Genomic DNA, 20,021 nt, shown 5'->3' with positions numbered 1-20,021 from the left:
GGAACATAGCGATTGCAGCGGAATATCTCCCAGCAGAGCAGAACGTCGTAGCAGAGGGATAATGCTCACCTCCGTGTATTTAATAGAATCAAGACTCCCTGTGCTCACTATTATTGTTATGGTTTCTCCTCATGAGTGTGTCCGAACGAGAGGAGCGATGCATACAGAAGTGATGTGGAGAGGCTACATAGCCATAGTGTGAGTACAATTGTTTTATTGTGTACTCTTAGATATATTCATGTAGGTTTCCAAAAAACGACAATGGCTACTTTCTGGTATCGCATTCTGTGATGTTGCACATTTTCAGGTCAACATTTTCTTCAGTGCCTGAGTGCGGCAAGAACTTATCCAGACTTCCAAGGTATTTTCAGTACTTTATTCCGATACAGTGACCATAATGATTTTTGTAAAAGGAAACACGCATTCTGCTTGCTACTTTCTTCTGGTACTTGCTTGCTTCGTCGCATCACATCATGTGGAGTTTGTGTTCACTCTTCCCTCTCCGGTTTCTGAAATATAGTGGGGATAAAAGCCATGAGAATGAGTTGATTCATTGAAACTTCAACATTAGCATGTTTCCAAGCCCTGAGGATCACCTTCTGGATTATAGACTCCTACGGCTAACACTTGTAACAGAACAGCTGGTTCGATGAACGGCTGAGCATCATAAGCTTGATTGGGAAACATGTCATCTCTTGAGTTGCGGTCAAGGGGATGGTTTGTATAGGAGTGTATCTACTAGCTGTTTTCAAGTGCAGTAAGCATGATCTAGTGGCAGAGGTGTGGTCTTGCTGGCGCAGAGGTGTGGTTTAATAGAAATGGGTGCTTTAAAAAGGGTGTGAGGGCTAACAGAAATGCTTGCATGGTCTTGTTGTTGAGGGGGGTGGCTTAAATAATTAATTCATTATTTCATTTTTGCATTTGAAAAGTGCACAAAAACTCACAGCCATCGAGGCGCTGGTTAGAGGATGGAAAAAAGCAGGGTAAAGGGAAGAGGGAGCAAGGAAAGGAAAATGCAGAGGGTTACATAGCATAATAGTGTCAAAGCATTACAGTAATTGGAACAGGCTGATCTTTAATTGCTTCCTGAATAGCCAGCAAGAGGGTTCAGAATGAATATGGGGTAGGAGGTTATTCCAGATGCGGGAGGTGATGACTGGAAAACTGGATTCCCCAGCTCTTGGGCGTTTGAAGTGCGATGTCATTAGTCTATGGCTGTATATGGATCTTGTGGGTCTGGTAGAGGTGTACTTGTTGAATCTTTGTGAGGGGTAAGGAGGCGCTGTGTTGCAAAGACAGTGGTGAGTGATTGAAAGGACTTTAATGTTTTTGCGTTCTTTGACTGGAAGCTAGTGAGCAGCTCTTCGGAGAGCTGCAACGTCATCACATTTAGACAGGTCCATGGTGTCCCGGATGGTATTGTTCTGGATAGTCTGGAAATTACAAAGGTTCTGTTCTGTGGGGCCTGCTAGGAGGGAGTTGCAATAATGGATTAGGGAGCCGATAGTGGCTCTTGCTATAGTGAGGCAGTCATGTGAGAAGATTAGGTGTTTAGTACCATTCAGGAGTTTAGTGGTGTGGGCCGCTGATGATGCAATGGAGTTGACGTCCGGGTCATGCTGAGGCTTGAGTCCAGGTAGACGCCAAGCGTTTTACCACTAGGGCAGACTGAGATGGTGCAGGCATCAAGTGTAAATGAGTAGTATGCTGGGTCCAGTTTTGCGAGGTGGTATGGGGGTCCGACAATCAATATTTCTCTCTTGTCATCGTTCAGAGTTGGTCAGAAGCCATTCAAACTTGGATGATGTCGTAGATGATGTTAATGTTGCTGGAGCCTTGTTTGTGGTTGCCTGAAAGGGAATGAGGATTTGAGTATCATCAGCGTAGTTTGTGAATGAGATACCCAGGGAGTCGAGATGGTCGAAAAGAGGTTAGGGAGACACAGGATCCTTGTGGGACACCACAGAGGACAGGAGCTGGGAGGGCTGCTGCATTTCCTGCGTGGACACAGGCAGTTCTTTCTGTGAAGAAGGAGGATATCCATTTGACGGCCAGCTGGGTGAAGTTGGCAGCTGTGGCGAGGTGGTGGCAGAGAGTTTGGTGATTGACCAAGTCAAAGGAAGCTGAGAGGTCCAGTAGGAGGAGGAGGCTGAGGTTGCCTGCATCACGAATTTCATCTAGTTGTTTTTTGAGGTCAAGTAGGGCTGATTCTGTGCCATGACCAGGGTTGAAGCCGGGTAGTCTTGGGCCGACTATGTGGTGGAATTAAAGGTAAGATTGAATTTGAGTACAGGCGGAATGGTCCAGAAATTGTAGAAGGGAAGGAACAGTGTTTATAGGTCAGTAGTTTGTAGGAGAGATGGGGTCTAGAGAAACATTCTTGAGGAGAGGGAAGATCCAGGCTTCCTTGAGGGTATGGGGGACCAATCTGTTGGTAACTGAGGAGTTGATGAAAGCAGTAATGATAGCAATGAGGGGTTCCTCACAATCCTTAATGAGAGGGGCAGGGCAAGTGTCTCCCTGACAGCGCAATGGTTTCAGGCCAGCGATGAGATTAGAGGTTTCCAATTCTGTGATGCAGTGGAAATTGAAGCGGGTAGGTGAGTGAGGTTGGGGTAGCGGTGGGGGAATAGCGATGAGTCAAGTTGGCCTTGGTGAGGATGATTGATTGCTTTTTCTTAATTTGTTCCTGAAGCGAGACAATTTTGTTGGAAAGGGCATCTTGGATGTTTGGAGCAATTGGAGGCGGGGACACAGGGTTTCTTACTCCCATAAAATGGAAAATAGCTCACAAGAGTGGGACTGAGCTTTGAGGATTCTGTTTGAGAGTGCATATGCTTTAGCGGTGAGGATGGCTTTTTTTGTATTCCTTGGAGAAGTTAAGGAAGTTGTCTTTGTTGGTTACAGATGGGGATTTGCGCCAACTGTTTTCGAAGGCACGTTTTTTGGCTCTCACATCCTGGAGATCCAGCATAAACCACAAGTTTATGTGCGTGGTAGGTTTGCGAGCTTTAAGTGGGGTGATGGTAAGCATGGCTGATAGAATGGAAGTATTGTAAGTGTTGACCAGGTTGGTTGGGTCACTGTGTAAGGAGCCTTGGATGAGAGCATGGTGAGTGGAGTGGATAAGTAGGAGGCGTTCTTTTGTGAGGTTGCGGGAGCATCTCGTAAGTGCCAGTGGTTTACTTACATTGCATCACACATACCCATGCTCCACTCCCCTTACCCGCTTGCCAAAACGGTGTTCTCCCAGAAAGGATTGCACCCCATACCCTATTTACTGTACCTGTAAAGGGATGGTAGTAAAAAGAACAAAAACACACCGCTTGGCGTGTTGTAAAACCTGCACATTGATATTATAATGATGATACCAATTTAAGTAGATTCCCAAGGGATCCCATATACTCATTGTGGTATGTGGTTTGCTGGTAAAACTCGGATAGTAGATTGTGGATTTCTCTAGAATGTCTAAAGGTCCCCTACGCATTGATTAACCACAAAACACTCCCCATTCAGAGGGCTATAGAGACACATGATGAGCACGAGACCTCAGAATGCATTTGCTGCTGATGTGGTAAAGGTAAGAGAACGGAAGCTGGCCCCGACCTTCAGTGCATGTTTTTTGATGTCTGGCAGCGCATGGTCCAGAACTATCGAACCAGAGTGTGAGAATTCACTGCCTCCTGTTTAAATGCCTGTGGCACTGCCTCTACCTCTTGGTGGGCCTCAAGTAAGCTTAGTTACACGTTACAGTTCGTGGCTGTGCCTTGGAGTGCTTTTCAGCCACTGCCTGCTGCATGCTTGCAGACAGCCAACTATCCCTCTGACAGACTCCATTGCTGGCCACACTGCTGCAAGGATTGGGCCTCATGGTTTAATGCCCTCAGTGATAACACATTAACACATGAAGGTGCTGTTATTCTTGGCTTGTGCATGAAGATGACTTGGGGGGGAGGGTTGTCATGTGCTCTTGGCAACTGAACGCATTTTGTGGAATTCCTTTAAACAAGTGAGTCATGCCCCAATAAGACTCATCCTCTCTTTAGGAAGCTGAGTTCAAATTTGCCAAAAGTGTTTGTGGCCCCATATAGGGTGACTAACATTGTTACGTTGTAACGGCAGTATGGCAGGAAGCAGCATGGCGTGTTTGGCTGGGGGATGCATTACAAGGTTGGGAAAATAAGTGGGTCTGATGGGGCGTATTTTAGGAAGGCTACTGACGGTTTAGGAATAGTCCACAGAGTTATCATTCACCAAATAATATTAGAGGGCGCTGTCATTGGAGAGAAACCCCAGCTCCATATTGTATGGGAAGTAGAGGATACGTTTTCCTGAAAGGCGGATATGTGATGGCGCACTAGAGATGCGTTTCGCGTAATACGTCTTTTTGGAGACACCAGTTTAAAAGTGTGCAATTTGTTTGTGCACTTTTGGTCGAAATCGGACAACTACATATACATTTATGTCGATATGTAAATGTGCATGTGGGGGTAGGCGAGTGGGGGTTGGTGACTGGTTCTGGCCTAAAGGGGAAGCATGGGATCAGGACCCCCATTAAACAAAAGAAACTGGTAGAAATCATATCAACCAAAAGTGCACAAACAATGTGCACACGTTTAAAAATGTGTCTACGAATAGACGTAGAACCATGTTTCAATGCAGTTGGTAATTACAGGTTGTGTTCATGACTTGGCCGGGTGTAGACCGTGATGGATAGTTATAAAAATGTCATTCTTAGAGGTATGAATGTGGACAAATTATACATTTTACCGTCCACCCAGTATCATAAAACAATAATATAAAAGGTCAGGTGTATGTTTGTCTAATGCCGTCATGCGCAGTAGAGGCTGCCCGAATTCACAGAATGCTCCGCTAGAGGGAGCTGTTGCCTTAGGATATACAGTGTTCCTACTGTATTACTGAAAACCTGCACAGTGGCCCGTATATATGGACCTGTACGCTAGTTCATTAATATGACAGAATGATGCTACATATATCAGATAGGTTCAGATGCACAGGTATTAGTTAGGTAAATTGATTTATAACAAGGTATTTAAACAATGACAGAAAAAAGTGAAAGAAAACAGTCAAAATGGCTCCAGTGTTGTGCTCCCAAATCTCAGCTTTAAAGACAAATGAGCTTACAGTTAAACTAAAGGCCACTGTGCATCACTTGGTTGAGTATTGTCTTTCTTACTCCACGTGAGCTCTGTGGCGCTTATATTTGCATGGCAGCAAGTGTTGAAGGTGGGAAGGGAAGCATCTGAGAAGAAGAGAACAGGCAATATCAAGTGAATACCATCCAAGCAGCACTTACCTTACTGGCACTGTCGCGACTCTTAACTCGGAGCTTGTTGACTTGAGATTCCGCAATGTCGGCCCGCTCTTCTGCTTCCTCAAGCTCGTGCTGCACCTTGCGGAATCTAGAGAGGTGGCCGTTTGCCTGGTCCTCCTGCAACATAGAGTAGGAAAGGTTGGCCAACATACATTTTGCTCTTCCTCACCGGCGGATCCTCTTCAGTAGGCCATCTTATGGATGGCTCTCTCCAGCTTCCCAAGGCCCTAATCATCGCCAGCTGTTGCAATAGGAGCAGGATGAAGCAGAGTGTGTTCCTTTTCCTTCTTGCCTGTCTCTTCCTCCACTTGGAGGGGTCCACTTAGACAGACTGGGCCTGGAAGCATTGTTTCTACAAAGCACATTTATCAGATTTTTTCATCATGTCCCAGTGTCTGAAAGCATCACACTTGTGCATTTATAGTGATAAGCACATCCCCTCCGCAGGAAGCACGCAACTATCACACTATATTGGAAAAAGAAATATATGAAAGGTCTACTGGTAAGTAGCAACTTTTTCAGAATAAAAAGCACATTTGCTCTAGTCCAATAAACATGCAGGTGAGGATGACCTACGCAATGAGGGATGCAGGGTTAGCAGAATGTCTCAGGAGGATAGCTCAGGGGCAACGTGCTTGCCTCAGAAACAAGATGACACAGAGCAACACAGGTTCGATCCCCGTGTCCGCGCTTAGAAACCTCTGGTTATTAAGCCATTATAAATAACCTATCATATCAGAAGGCCACAGAGTGGTACCACCATGCCAGACTGCGGCGGTGCATCGTGATTATTTGTCCTGCCCACTCGGTGGTGTTTACATCCCCTGTGCACCTTAATGCTGTTATACTCACAGATTCTTCCAACTGTCTCTTGTAGGCTTTGACCTTCAGCTGCAGTTGGTCGACCAGATCCTGAAGTCTCAGGACAACCTTCTTATCTTCTTCAGACTACAAAGTAAATGGAAAACACATCATAATTACCAGCAGAGTCAAGAAGTCCAACCCAGGAAAGTGAAATGGCACTCTGATTTCTGCTTCATTAAGCTTGTACCTGATAGGACAGCTCTTTAAACCGCCTTTCATACTTGCGCATGCTCTTAACGGCTTCTACTCCACGCCTTTGCTCTGCATCCAGCTCATTTTCTAGTTCATGGAGCTGTAAAATGGGATGACTTCCATGAGCATACTGCTTCACACCCACACATACCCAGATCAAGCACTACAGATCGCGACTCACCCTACTCTCCAGTTTCTGGAGCTGCTTCTTGCCTCCCTTCATTGCTAGCTGCTCAGCCTCATCCAGACGATGCTGCAGGTCCTTCACAGTCTGTTCCAGGTTCTTCTTCATCCTCTCAAGATGGGCACTTGTGTCCTGCTCCTTCTTCAGCTCTTCGGCCATCACGGCAGCCTTGTAAAAATGAAAAAATGTGTTCAAATTCAAATGAGCTTTTAGCCTGATTCACTAAGGAGGAAAAAGACACAGGTGCCCAGGGGACAAACTAACACACTGTGCAAAGATCTGATGTAAATTTGACTCTCTATCCCACTCACAAACGGCACGGCTGTTAAACCTACATCAGTGATGGCCTTCTTGGCCTTTTCTTCAGCATTCCTGGCTTCCTGGACGGCTTCCTCCATTTCACTCTGGAGCTGGGAGCTGTCGCTCTCAAGCTTCTTCTTGGTGTTGATGAGACTTGTGTTCTAAAAGCAAAGATATCCGTAGCGTGCATTTAAATGATTTTGTTTTCGCAAGTTGCACTTTTCTGTTACATCACAACAGCGCTCCTACCTGTGAATGCAGAAGCTGCAGACGTTCACTTGCATCCAGAAGTTCATGTTCAGCAACTTTGCGAGATCGTTCCGTCTGTTCCAGGGTGACCCTCATCTCCTCAAGCTCTGCCTGCTGTAGGTTGCTCCTGCGTTCACTAGCACCCAACTGCTCCTTCAGCTCCTCCTGTCCTCTAGTTGCATCATCCAGGTGGATTTGTGCTTCCTTTTGGCAAAAGTAAAGGTTTGCTGCATCAATTAACTTTTTGCTCAAGAGTCGAAAGAGATCACAGACAAAAGCAGACAAGGTACAGATAACAGTACCTTGAGTTGAGCTTGCACATTTCTAAGCTGCTTCTGTGCTTCTGCAGCTTGGCGGTTGGCATGGCTGAGCTGAATCTCTATTTCATTTAGATCCCCTTCCATTTTCTTCTTCAGCCTCAGAGCATCATTCCTGCTCCTGATCTCAGAGTCTAATGTGCTCTGCAGGGAATCCACAGCTCTCTGGTTGTTCCTCTTCAGCTGCTCAATTTCCTCATCCTTTTCGGCAACTTTCCTGTCCACTTCGGACTTCACTTGGTTCAACTCCAGCTGAATGCGCAGGGTCTTGGCCTCCTCATGTTCCAACGAGCCCTTTTATTTAACAGAATAAAATGTGTTTAAAAGGCATTTTCAATTGTGTAATATTAGTGTCGTATGAGTCCAGTAGAATACCTCAGCCCATATTTCACGTGCTTCCCTTACTCACTTCAGCTTCCTCCAGGGCTGCCTGAAATTCGCCCCTTTCCTGTTCAACCTGCTTCTTGGCTTTCTCCATGTCATGCAATGACTTTCCACCCTCTTTAATCTGTTCAGTAAGATCTGTGATCTCCTCTGTTTGAAGAAAGAAGGTTGATATTCAATTTTTACAACAGGATTGTTTGACGTTGTTTTACCCTGTAGAAATGCACCATTGGATTTAGGTGGTGGTACTCGGTGGGGCATGGCAGGCCTGTGATATGCCAATCTTGGTGTATCCGTATTTGTATCTGTCTGCGTCTGTCTTGAATGTTACGTATCGTAGTTCAGTTTTCAAGTGTTTGGACTTCCTGAGTTTTCTGGTACAGTTGAGCAAAGATGTACCTGATTGGGGGAGTTACAACAAGTGAGTTGGAAATTGCTGATGCCCTGTCTGACATGGGCTGATCCCTTAAGGTGGTAAATATCTCATCTCTGCTACAACTTCTTATGGGGGGAGGGGCTCTTATGATACTAACTGACCAGTCACGCGCAAGAAGGTCCCCAAGAGGTTGGGCAGGTGCCAATTGTGTCCTCCTACAAGAGATGCATCTCCCAAAGTATGGGGTGTCTACTTCAATTGGAAGTGTGACTATGTCTAGATGAATCTGAATACTATTGCAAAAGACCCATAGTTACCAGGTGGGTGATGACGTAAAGGACCAGAAGATTGCAACATTTTCTGGCAACTATCTATTAAGAACGTGCTATTGACCTTTTTGGAAGCGTATATGGCTTGAGCTGTGGCATGCACCCTTTTAGGGCAAATTCCAATAGGTCTTAAGTAGGATTGGGACAAGCAATCATACAGCTGGAGAGGATTCTAATTTGGTGATGGACATAAGAGTTAACAAGACGTGATTAGATGGTGGATCCCAAAAATGAAGATGTGGGGAGGCCCTGCGTGATTTTCTTGAACCCATGAGTTGATTGATGTATGGAGGGCTCTCTGCTAGAGTAAATGTGAATACACACTTCACTCAGGTGTCCAGGTCTCCTATTCCAAACTTGACCACTTCTTAGTATCCGGTATCTCATGAGTGTAATTGATGTGGTGTCTGACGTGAGCATCAATGAACTAGTCACTTTGAACCATGCTCTGATGTTCGTAAGCACAGAATTGCCTGGCTTGACGAGGAATAGAAAATAGGAGATGCCTGTCCTATATTTTTGCGGTTGACTAGTTTTCAGAGGTGGTGGTTTAAATGATTATTTTTGCATGAGAATCAGAACTCTGTTCTGGTAGATATGATCTCGCACTTTTCAAGGAGACTATGGGAGGCAAATTCATAAGTCGAAAGGCCGAAGAAGGTGACAAAAGAAAAACAAATACACGGCTAACTTGATGATCTAGAGAAGACTCAGGAGTCCTTTGCTTCTATGACGACGAGCACTTACTGACTGGTATCAAATGCCAACTGAATTCTGCAGTTTAGAGGCAGGTGGAGAAGACTGCTCTTTCCACTCAACGGTTGTTCTGGGAACAGAGTGCCCAGATTGGGAGGGTGTTGGCCGACAGGTTGAGGAAGGAGAGACAGCAGAAGTTTATTGGGGCCATTGGTGTGTGGTCGGCAGGAGAGGTGACACATTCTAGAATATTTTCACCAACTGTTTAAGAGTAGCAATGAACTTGAAGTGAGAGAACTGGAGTTCTTGTTTGAGGGCTTGAATCAGCCCCACCTGGGTTGCATGGAGAGGTTGAGGCACAAGACCCAGGCTTTGCCCTATGAGGCCTCTTAGGCCATTTAGACTATCAATTCTGGGAATTCCCTGGGCTTATATGGTCTTACTGTTGAGTTCTATAAGATGTTTGAGGGTTCAGAGGCCCCTGTTCTATTTCACCTTTTAAACTTGAAACTCAATAAAGGTGGCTGTTATTGTGAAGGTCGCTGAGCCGCGGCTTGGTCCTGTGGAACGTGGGCATTACAGACCAATGTACCTTGTAGATGTTGATGTCAAAATCTTAGCTAACGTTTTAGCAGAAAGGTTGAGTGACTGTGTGGGATCTGTTGTGCACACACACCCCAAATAGGGTTCACAGTAGCATGTTCTGGATGGACGGCATCAGGGCAGCGCTCTGGACAGCGGCTATTCCCTGGGATGCAGAAAAAACATTTGAATGTGTGGGTTGGTGCTTGGTGTTGGGGACTACTTTCTAAGGTTGTTCCAGACTTTAAAAGATGCTGCGCAAGTATCCTATTGCATAGCATCATCTCGCAACCTTTCAAATTGAAGACAAGTTTGCTCAGTTAAATTAGAAGCTCTACCATTATTTGTGAATCGCCATAGGGCACATTTGGCGAATTTTGGGAAGCAAGTGGTCAAAAGAAGGTGCTACACATTTTGTTATCCATATTGAGAGGGACACTGGGAAAAGCTATTGTACATCACTGAGGGATTGGTCTTGGAGTTAAGTAAGGATTTTTGTTGTTGAGATAAACTGAATCTCTCTAGGACAAGGTTAACATAAATAAGATGTGTAATTTACCTAAAATACCCTACCGACTACACACGTTACCAGTATCTGTGGGCACAAAGGACTGTTAAGCACTCTATACATCTCTTAAATGTTTTTTCTGGGGAGTGGGCAAGAAACCTCTGGTTTCCTGGGTTCTGATGATTAGAACTGTACAGTGGGGCAGTTTTGGTCTTTGCTGACGGGAGCTGGTTCACCAACATTTAAGTTGCGCCCAGTTCACCTTCTTTTACAACATGATGCCATTGGGGTCCGGACCTAGGTGGAACTGTAAGAGCAGGTAATGAGACTTGATCTGTTCATTCACTAATCTGTAAGGACCCAAGGGCTCTATAGAAGGGTATCCCTCCATACCTCAAAATATACATTGGGGATCTTTACAGACTGGCTTAGGAACAAAGATGACAACGTATATTTGTACGGAAGCCCACCACTTCAAATATAACGAGCGAAGCTTGTATTAGAGAAGATAGATCTCTGTGGTCCTTGTTAGGGTTAAAGGTTGGAATGCTGACACACTCCCCTCCCTCTTGAGCAGGGCATAGGTAGAGGATAATTTGTGAACAATAAAATAGCGTTGGGTAAATGGCCCGGGTATTGAAATGTCAAATGATAGGTGGACTGAGGCTCTGAGTGCAGGGATGGATGGGGTACTGGGCCTTTCCTTGAGATTCATGCATCAGAAAATAGATTTCTGTCTGTACTAGACACCTGCCAAGATGCCAGCCTTCGGACTGATGGAGACTGCTGATCGCCACACAAAGATTTTGAAGATGTGGATATGATGGAAAAAGTCCAGTTGGGAAGATAAGTTGGAGCATATGCGGAAGCTGGCAACATTTGTGGAACGGATGTTTTAAGGGGCCAGATGGCAAGGAGCATTCTGACGAGATGTAGAGTGAGTTTATGGAGCCATATAATGAAAGGCTGGACCTAAGTGTGCGTGGATTTTTATTTCTTTTCTTGTTAGTCTCCACTATCCTGTTTTGTTAGTTTGTCTCTGGTGGCCACTTGTCGAGTGTTGGCTTGTTGTCTCCTTCTTGTGACTATCATGTTGAGATTGTTAGATATTTAATGGCAAGTATGTATAATGATAGTTGGACGGTTTTTGCTTGACGCAGCAATGCTATTTATGTCGATAGTCCTCTATTCCCTTCAGTCTATTTTTCATTGTGTCGGCCATGATATAGAATATTCCTTTGAAATATCAATAAACTTCATTTAAAAAAAAATATATCAGGTCTTGTACCAGTGATACGATAAAAATCTGAAAAATTAAAAAGAAATCTCCTGGGATAAAAAATGTTTCCGTTTGTGTATATGGGTAAGAGGAGTTACACTAACATTGTCAAATTGATATCTGTATTTAAGGACATTATTCAGTTGAAAAATGTGAGAAAATAATTGCTCAAAAATGTATTAAAATGTACCTGTGTCATTTTGATAGAGGAAACGCAAAGGGATAATTTACCACTCTGGGGGCCCACAATGACAGAATTTAGAAACTTACGTTGCAGGTTCTTGTTTTCACGCTTCAGGGTTTCAAGATGGTCCAGAGACTCTTCATACGCGTTCTTCATCTTAAAGAGTTCTGTGCTGAGGGAACGGGCGTCCTTCTGAGTTGCCTCAAGCTCTGCCTGTTCTTCTTCATACTTTTGCTTCCAATCTGCGAGGACCTGTTCAGAAACAATTTAATTGATGAGTATGGCCTGGAGATTGAAAACCCCCAATTACTCAATGACAGTAAATACTCAAAAGTATATGGATTGATTCAAGAGAACCTCAGAACAAGACCACATTGTGTAATCTTGATGATCGGGGTCTTGCATCTCTGCATACTTTTCTACAGACGCTGCCCAAAATGTCCAAGCAGGCTGATCATGCAAGACAGGTTCTGGCCTGAGTGGGTACAAGCAACCCCTTGAGAGAGAAACTTGTTTAGCCACCTCTGTCATGCGGTGCATTCCTCCCTGGCGTCTGTGCCCCGATTCCGATTACACACTTCCTAATTCCTGTCACGTTTTCCGCGCTATGTCCACTTAGCGGTCCAGTCTTTTTCCACTCAAGTGAACATAGCGTTACTTAGCCACGCCCTATCCTCTGTTCTGTGTGTTGCAACCCTTCCCGGTCAGCTGTGTTTTCCTTTGCTGCTGCGGTTTGCTATATGCTGTTATTCTGCTCCGCTGAGCTTTTCCTCTCTCTTTCTTCTTTCCCCTCCTCGTCCACTCGGGTGGACCCCCCTTTTTTCTCTCTCTCTCTATTACCTTTCATTTTCTTTTGTTATACCGTCCTGTTTGCCTGCAGTTATCCGCTTACCTGGAGTAGGAGCTCTTGTATTTCACTACTCTTCCTGTTTTTCTGTTATACCTTCTCCGCATCCCGTTGCTGATATCTGCTAGTCCAACCTCTATCAGGACACCCACCTGCCTTTGTGATTCACCAGGGTTTGTTTGCCTACACTTGGCTTTTTTCCCCTTTCCAGTCCCTCCTTGGAGGCGGTCACGGTATGGGCGTTTCTATCGCTCTCACTGTGGCTTCTTCTTGTGAGAGACATACACAACAAAGAAAAAAAGAAAAGGACTACAGAGCACATCTAACTCTCAGCCCTATTGAAGAAGACTCTGATTCAACAGGTGAGGAGGTGGAGGAGGGAAGGGGGGATATTGACGCTCTATGAGTGGAGTCTGCTGACAACCTCCTACATACAACCACACATGTGGCGAGAGGGTGCTAGCAAGGCAGGGGTTTAGTCCTATAAATAAAAGTGGGGGGACTCATCAACAAACGCAATGGAATGTGACGTCGCCAGAAATTAGCATATCCAGGTGAAATATGCAAATTTCATCACATTGGCTTTGCATAACCACCCAAATTGCACAGGATGAATGACATTTGCCTTTCATAAAATCAACATACACACAAAGTAAAGAGAGGGTATTTTCTTCTAATCATGTTTTTGAAAACGTTAAAAGGTGTGCATGTTTTAACTCCAAGAACCAATACAAATGTTTTCCCTGGATCATGCAGTACCGAAATGGGCCATTTCACCTTTAGTTGTTTGCTATTTTGCATCAGGTTATATAGTGCAGTGGTGAAGTGTCCAGCCTACAAACCTAACGACCACCTGACGACCACGGTTTGAGCCTTGAGGTCGGCATTAATTCCTAAGTTCAAGGAAGACTTTCAATGTTTCTCATTTTAGCTGGGGGGGACTGACTCCACCCTCTGAAAAAAGTGGGTGGACTCTGCCCACCCACGTGTACCTGCGACTTGCGCCCTGAAGCTAGGTGTCAGCGCATTGAAATAAGCCACTCTTGGAGAGAGAGGATGTGACTCAGGGGGTGCATATGCAAATATGCCAAATTTGGTGACAGAGGTGGCAAGCGGGGCAGCGGAGCATATAGTAAAGATGGGCGACGGAGAACTTTGCTGCATTGATTGCAGCAGCCTCAACATCATTGCCTGGCTTGGAAGGACAGTGATGTGGGCAAGGAGTGCATTGATCCTCAAGTTCCAATACAAATACTGTGGGATTCTTGTGTGGGCTTTAATTCCTGTTCCATTGCCATTAAAAGGGAAGACTTGTTTAGGCATGAGATTATGAACTTGGCCTTTCTTAGAAATACGAATGCCTTCGTCGACCATATTTCTCCTCTCAGCTCATGCCGTGGCTTCCTGTCTTGTAGATCATCACATTTTGGCCCTGTTGGTGCTTGGGGTTTCTGATTTCGTATTTTTATGCTTCTGAGTCACCTCCTCCCACCAGAATTTCAAATTTCAAATCTCACTTGAAATCTCAGTTGTCCTGTCGTGCCTTTGGCTGTATATTAATACTTTGGTAAATGTGTCACTCTTCTGTGCAGGACTATCCTGAAAGAACTTTGCTAGTATGTCATAGAATTTTGGATACAATAATGCGCGGGTGTCTGGGGTGTCTATATAAGGATGTGTAGATTTGGAATACATTGACGGAGCTAGAATCCTGTGACAGCATGTGGCTCTCATAACCATGAGGTCCCCACCGACTTCTCAGATTACTCCATTTCAATTCACACTTCTATATCTGTTGCCTCATAAATTACCTTATCGAAGTTCCTCTGCTTTTTGTCCAGAGCTGCCGCAGTGCTGTTCGCCCTCTCCACGTCAAGCATGAGGTCCTCCACTTCACATTGAAGTCTCTGCTTGGTCTTGTCCAGTGATGCACACTTGGAATTCACGGCCTCGACCTGTTCCTCAGCTTCCTGCCGTCTCTGAACAAGCTTCTTTCTATTATGGAAGAAGAAACATGGAGTCAGATTTAAGTCTAATAACGCGATCAATAATATAACCGTGTTCTTCCCATTTATGGAGCATGACATACTTGGCCTCTTCCAGTTCCTCTGTGCGCTGAATGGCGTCAGTCTCATACTTGGTCCTCCATTGAGCAACTTCCCCATTGGCTTTGGACATAGCACGTTGGAGCTCGGCCTTGGCTTCTTGTTCCTCCTCATATTGCTCACGGAGCAAATCACAGTCATGTCTGGCGGATTGTAAGGCATGTGCCAAGGCATTCTTGGCCTGCAAAACAATTAGAAAAGCATACATTTTTAACATCTTTTTAGATGTACAGTGAAGATGTCATGACTACATATACACATTAAAATAATACCTTTCCTAAGAAGGTATGCCAGACGCCCAGAGTAATGTTGACTTTACAAAAATGTACATTTTATTCCAATTGCTGTGATTCACATGAGGCCTTTCAACAATGTGTCCCTGCAACTGTTCAATTTAACAGACAGATAGGAATTTAGTGTGTGCTAAAAGAGGGCCTAGTAACTGACACTGGCCCTCATTACGACCCTTGCGGAAAGGGGTTTACGCCGGCGTAATGCATGGCGTACCTTTCCGCCTTACTACGAGTTCCCGTAGCGCCATGGTGCTTTTTTCGCCTGCTTTTTCCGGGTGGGAAAATCCATGGCGCTACGGGACTTGTTGTTAATTACGCCACCGTAATTTACGGTGGCGTAATTAACGCCTTCCCCACTCCCATTATACCCTATGGGGCAAAAATGGGAATGGGGAAGGGTAAATGGGGATTGGGGACTTACCGCCCCGCCAAGGTCGGAATGGGGCGGTAAGTCCGCCAACCCCCATGGCGGAGTTGGCAGCTTTGCGCCATGGATCATGGTGCAAATTGCACCATGGTTCTCCGCCAGGGTCGTAATGAGGGCCACTGAAGCATGTTACACCAATCAAACCACCTGTAACCTGCACATGTGCAATCATAAATCAATGTTTATACCAAAAGGCTACGTGAAAGAGTGTATACGAACGGGGGAGGAGGCATGATGCATTTAGAGCCCCCGCCCCAACCTTCATGCCTTTTCCTGGTTATGTCTTTTTGGATGCGATGTTATGGGACCGGAAGACACCGCCTGCAAAAGCGGCCTCTCCTTAAAATCCATGTGTCCAGTAACCCGGAAGACCACACCACGGGAATGCTGATTCTTCCGCCTGGAAGCTTCCTCAGGCTTTCGAGCTTTATGAATCTTCACCACAGGAGAGGATCGCAGAACATTTTATCCAGCCCTGAAACTTGACATGTTATCGGACAGCCATAATGCGTCACTATTAACATTCATACTTAGGGCGCCTTTCACTGTGTGCCACATGAGCACCACCTCTTTAAGATGGAAAGTCAGAACTATGAAGAAGGGTCCCACCATTTTGTTTTTATTGTGTTATGGTTTACAAAAACCTTTCATAGTATACAATTAAAAAAAGCCCCAAAAGGGTCCCGCAATACAGCAGATCGACATAAAAATATTGAGAAAAAAACGAGGCCGAAAAAAAGATTTTTTTGATCAGATCACTATTTTTCCCACCCTTTTTTGAAGTGTGGAGAGACCCTCAGCAAGCCCCCGCATGCCCGAGCATTTGTTTATACCCTTACCAAACCTACCATCTTTTTTTTTTTTAAGCAGTATGAAAATCCCACAAAACTTCGGCCAAAACAAATCGATCTTTTCGGCCTCGGTTTTTTCTGATTCTTTTTTTTACGTGATACCCCATGCAGAACATGTTGTGCATGTGGCTGTCTGAAGACTGGGAGTTTTGCCAATATTTTAGAGTTGTTTCAATCTTTGCCTAGTTACATAGTTTTGTTTTGATATATTTTTCTCATAGCTTTTGCCAATCTTTCCTTTTCTTCCACTAAAGCCAATTGTCGGCTGCATTTTCCATTCCTGTGTTTGCAGGTCCTTGACATTTGTAATTTGTTTTGCTGCGGAGTGAAAACCTGTCTAGCCTTTGGTTGTCCAAGCCCGTGCAGACCGTGGGACAATTCTTCGAAAGCTAGAGCATTGTTTAGGATAGTAACACCTGGGGACTTTACCGATCACTGTAAAATGTACCTGACTATATCCCTCCTGGAGCTCCAAGGGCAATGCTGCAAGTGGCTGACAGGGATTAGTCTCATTACTCTTCTTGGAAAAAGGATCCTCATATTTTGCTGACCCCTTCATGGCTTACGCATGGCCTCTCGCCTCTCGCAGATAGAGCACCAAGACCTTCCCTAAAACAGATGAATCTTTACACCTTAGAAAGGAAGGCAGAAGCCATGGTGGTCATAGCCCCTAATGGTCCTGAGGTCCCTATGGGTTGCCCACCTAGAAATGATTCACCATGTCAGCATTGACAAGCTCGTCGCTTCTCCTCACAATGTCCAGCAGGCCTTGAAAGCTGAACGCCCCTCCTTTGATGTCAAGTGTTTTCTCGTTCTCAATGCCAGAGACCCAGTGTATTAGAGAGCTTTGCAACACCAAGACAGGAAAAACAGATGCAAAAGCCAAGTAACCTCTTCTGGGTGCAGACATGTTGTGTAAATGATGCCTGAGGCCTTAAGGATGAACATCTTCATCCTCCTTTCCCCATAGAAAGACAGGCAGTGCGAGCTCTGACTCTTTCATCACCTTTCCTGTGTGTGCTGCTATTCAAACTACTGCTCTGGCTGTGGTTGGGCCGCAAGTGTTGTCTATCACTTGACACGTAACACCGGCCAACACCACACCCAAAGAAAAAGCACTGAACCATGGAAATGAAACCTACCTGTGTATCATTCTACGAGTTCAATCCCACATGGATTGCATAGCCTCGGCCATTAAACTAAGTGAACTCACTACAGGAGGCAATTCCTTGGTTAACGGTCAAGGAGAATACAGCATTGACACAGTGGGCAGACATTGGAACCTCTCTCTACTATCCGTTAGATACAGTGAATTAACTGCTGGTCAAAGCACCATGGTGCTAGGATGCCCTAGTGGAGAGAGATGGCGCTGTAGAAAAGTCCCCACAAATAACAAATGTTTGCTGGAGCATCATCTTGTATTGCTATTCTGGTCCATGACGAAAGAACGTTATGGGACCGACTGCCTCATTTGGTTCAATTCCACCCTGTATGATTCATGGGGATGGTGTGAATGCTGCAGGGGTCAAGTCCTAAAAATGAAAGTGGGGGGACTCATCAACAAACGCAATGGGATGTGACGTCACCAGAAATTAACATATTAAGTTGAAATATGCACATTTCTTTAAACTGGCTTTGCATAACCACCCAAATTGGCCGGGACGAATGGCATTTGCCTTCCATAAAATCAACACACACAAAGAACCAAGAGAGGATATTTTCATCTAAAAGTGTTTTTGAAAACGTTAAAAAGTGTGCTTGTTTTAATATCCAAGAATCCACACTAATGTTTTCCCTGTGATTTGTAGTATCGAAATGGGACATTTCACCTTTAGTCGCTTGTTATTTTTCATCAGGTTATATAGTGCAGTCATTTCACCTTTAGTCGTTAGTTATTTTTCATCAGGTTATATAGTGCAGTCATTTCACCGTTAGTCGTTTGTTATTTTTCATCAGGTTATATAGTGCAGTCATTTCACCTTTAGTCGTTAGTTATTTTTCATCAGGTTATATAGTGCAGTCATTTCACCTTTAGTCGTTAGTTATTTTTCATCACGTTATATAGTGCAGTCATTTCACCGTTAGTCGTTTGTTATTTTTCATCAGATTATATAGTGCAGTCATTTCACCTTTAGTCGTTTGTTATTTTTCATCAGGTTATATAGTGCAGTCATTTCACCTTTAGTCGTTAGTTATTTTTCATCACGTTATATAGTGCAGTCATTTCACCGTTAGTCGTTTGTTATTTTTCATCAGATTATATAGTGCAGTCATTTCACCTTTAGTCGTTTGTTATTTTTCATCAGGTTATATAGTGCAGTCATTTCACCTTTAGTCGTTAGTTATTTTTCATCAGGTTATATAGTGCAGTGAAGTTTCCGGCTTGCAAACCTGACAACTGCATTTCGATCCCCGAGGTCGGTGTTAATTCATTAATTCAAAGAGGACATTCAATGTTTCTCATTTTAGCTGGGGGGGTGGAGGGCTGAGTCCACCCTGTGAAAAAAGTGCGTGGACTCCGTCCCCCTGCGTGTACCCTCGACTTGAGCCCCGGAATGCTGTTTAAAGCGCAAGTTCAGTTATCCAACTATCATATCATATCCTGTGTGGATATGGTGAACTTAGTTGGCAGAGACATAGGGTAGATCGTGGGCCTGTGCGTAAAGTCCTGACGGGTGCTCTCTGGAGCCCAGGAATGTGTATTTACCATCCATGGCACCTGGGTGGAAAGCAATGCCACCAGGGTGGTTGCTTTAGGGAAGGAAAAGATGTTCGGAGGACCTTTTAGGGGTCCAGCGTGCATTCTTCTTAGTGTGGGTACAAGCTCTCCAATGACTGACACCCACTTCGAGGATTTAGCCGCAGCATGAGCACCAAGAGGCATAGACCAAAGCAGAGGACAATGTGAGCCCTGAGCTCTCCCTGCCTTACTATTGAGACATTTATTTTTTTGGTGGAGTTATTACTTCAAAAATATTAAGTATAGAGTATTTGGACCTGCAAACGAATGGACAGACTTTCAAAGTGTTAGGTATGGAATTTGACCACTTTCTCTTACAAAAAGTTAACTGGAGTTTTCACTGTAGCTTTCCACCCATCGGAATGGCGAGAGTGGAGGGGGTTCTTAAGGTTTCTATCAGCAACATCTGTACCCTTACAAAGGTATGAGATGAAAGAAGTACAATCACAGTGTCTCACAGGAAGGGCGAGGTTCAAGCCTTGTCTGTTCAGGAGTCATGCTCTGTAAAGCTTTCCCTTGGCTTTCCGCTCATTAATGGTTTCGGAATTCCATACCACTCAGGAGGTTAATCTCCTTGTCTTCTTTCTGAAGCTGCATTATATGGTAGGAGGCTGAAGCTCGTTGTCCTTTGAGTATCTTGTCTCAGGAGGATAGCTCAGAGGCAACATGCTCGCCTTGGAAGCAAGACGACACAGATCAACATAGGTTCAGTCCCATAATCCGCACTTAGAAAACTCTGGGTATTAAGCGCGTTATTAATACTCTATAATATCATATCGTATCAACAATGCTTTGCGATTCTATCAGGACAGAAACAAATTGATCAGCACTTTGTGGTCTATGCTAATCCAATGCGGTGGAAGCGAGTCTCTGAACCGAACATATTGGGGGTGATTACAGCATACATTCAGCTGAGTTACTAAAACATGAACGGGTCATGATCTACTGGCCTTTGGAAAAGGGAAGCGCAGTGGTAATA

The 20,021-nt window shown here is 44.6% G+C and overlaps 1 protein-coding gene across 2 annotated transcripts in view; it reads right to left on the bottom strand.

Annotated features, from left to right (window-relative positions):
• Window positions 1-362: 362 nt before the first annotated feature.
• Window positions 363-20,021, bottom strand: part of LOC138569500 (myosin-4-like) — a 98,637-nt gene continuing 78,978 nt past the window's right edge. For both annotated transcript variants that reach the window (XM_069647529.1, XM_069647530.1), the window contains exons 29-40: window positions 14,716-14,912; window positions 14,438-14,621; window positions 11,866-12,031; window positions 7,851-7,975; window positions 7,427-7,735; window positions 7,125-7,328; window positions 6,911-7,036; window positions 6,573-6,743; window positions 6,387-6,491; window positions 6,188-6,283; window positions 5,318-5,452; window positions 363-509 (exon numbers count right to left, since the gene is read on the bottom strand). In XM_069647529.1, the coding sequence (XP_069503630.1) occupies window positions 489-509; window positions 5,318-5,452; window positions 6,188-6,283; window positions 6,387-6,491; window positions 6,573-6,743; window positions 6,911-7,036; window positions 7,125-7,328; window positions 7,427-7,735; window positions 7,851-7,975; window positions 11,866-12,031; window positions 14,438-14,621; window positions 14,716-14,912 (1,839 nt within the window). In that variant the 3' untranslated portion in view covers window positions 363-488. The remainder of the gene's footprint in view (window positions 510-5,317; window positions 5,453-6,187; window positions 6,284-6,386; window positions 6,492-6,572; window positions 6,744-6,910; window positions 7,037-7,124; window positions 7,329-7,426; window positions 7,736-7,850; window positions 7,976-11,865; window positions 12,032-14,437; window positions 14,622-14,715; window positions 14,913-20,021) is intronic.

This window comes from Ambystoma mexicanum, chromosome 2q, assembly GCF_040938575.1.
Source record: "Ambystoma mexicanum isolate Mex_15411 chromosome 2q, UKY_AmexF1_1, whole genome shotgun sequence".
NCBI lineage: Eukaryota > Metazoa > Chordata > Amphibia > Caudata > Ambystomatidae > Ambystoma > Ambystoma mexicanum.
Note: the sequence above shows the minus strand (reverse complement) of the source record. Positions and strands in the feature narration are given on the sequence as shown.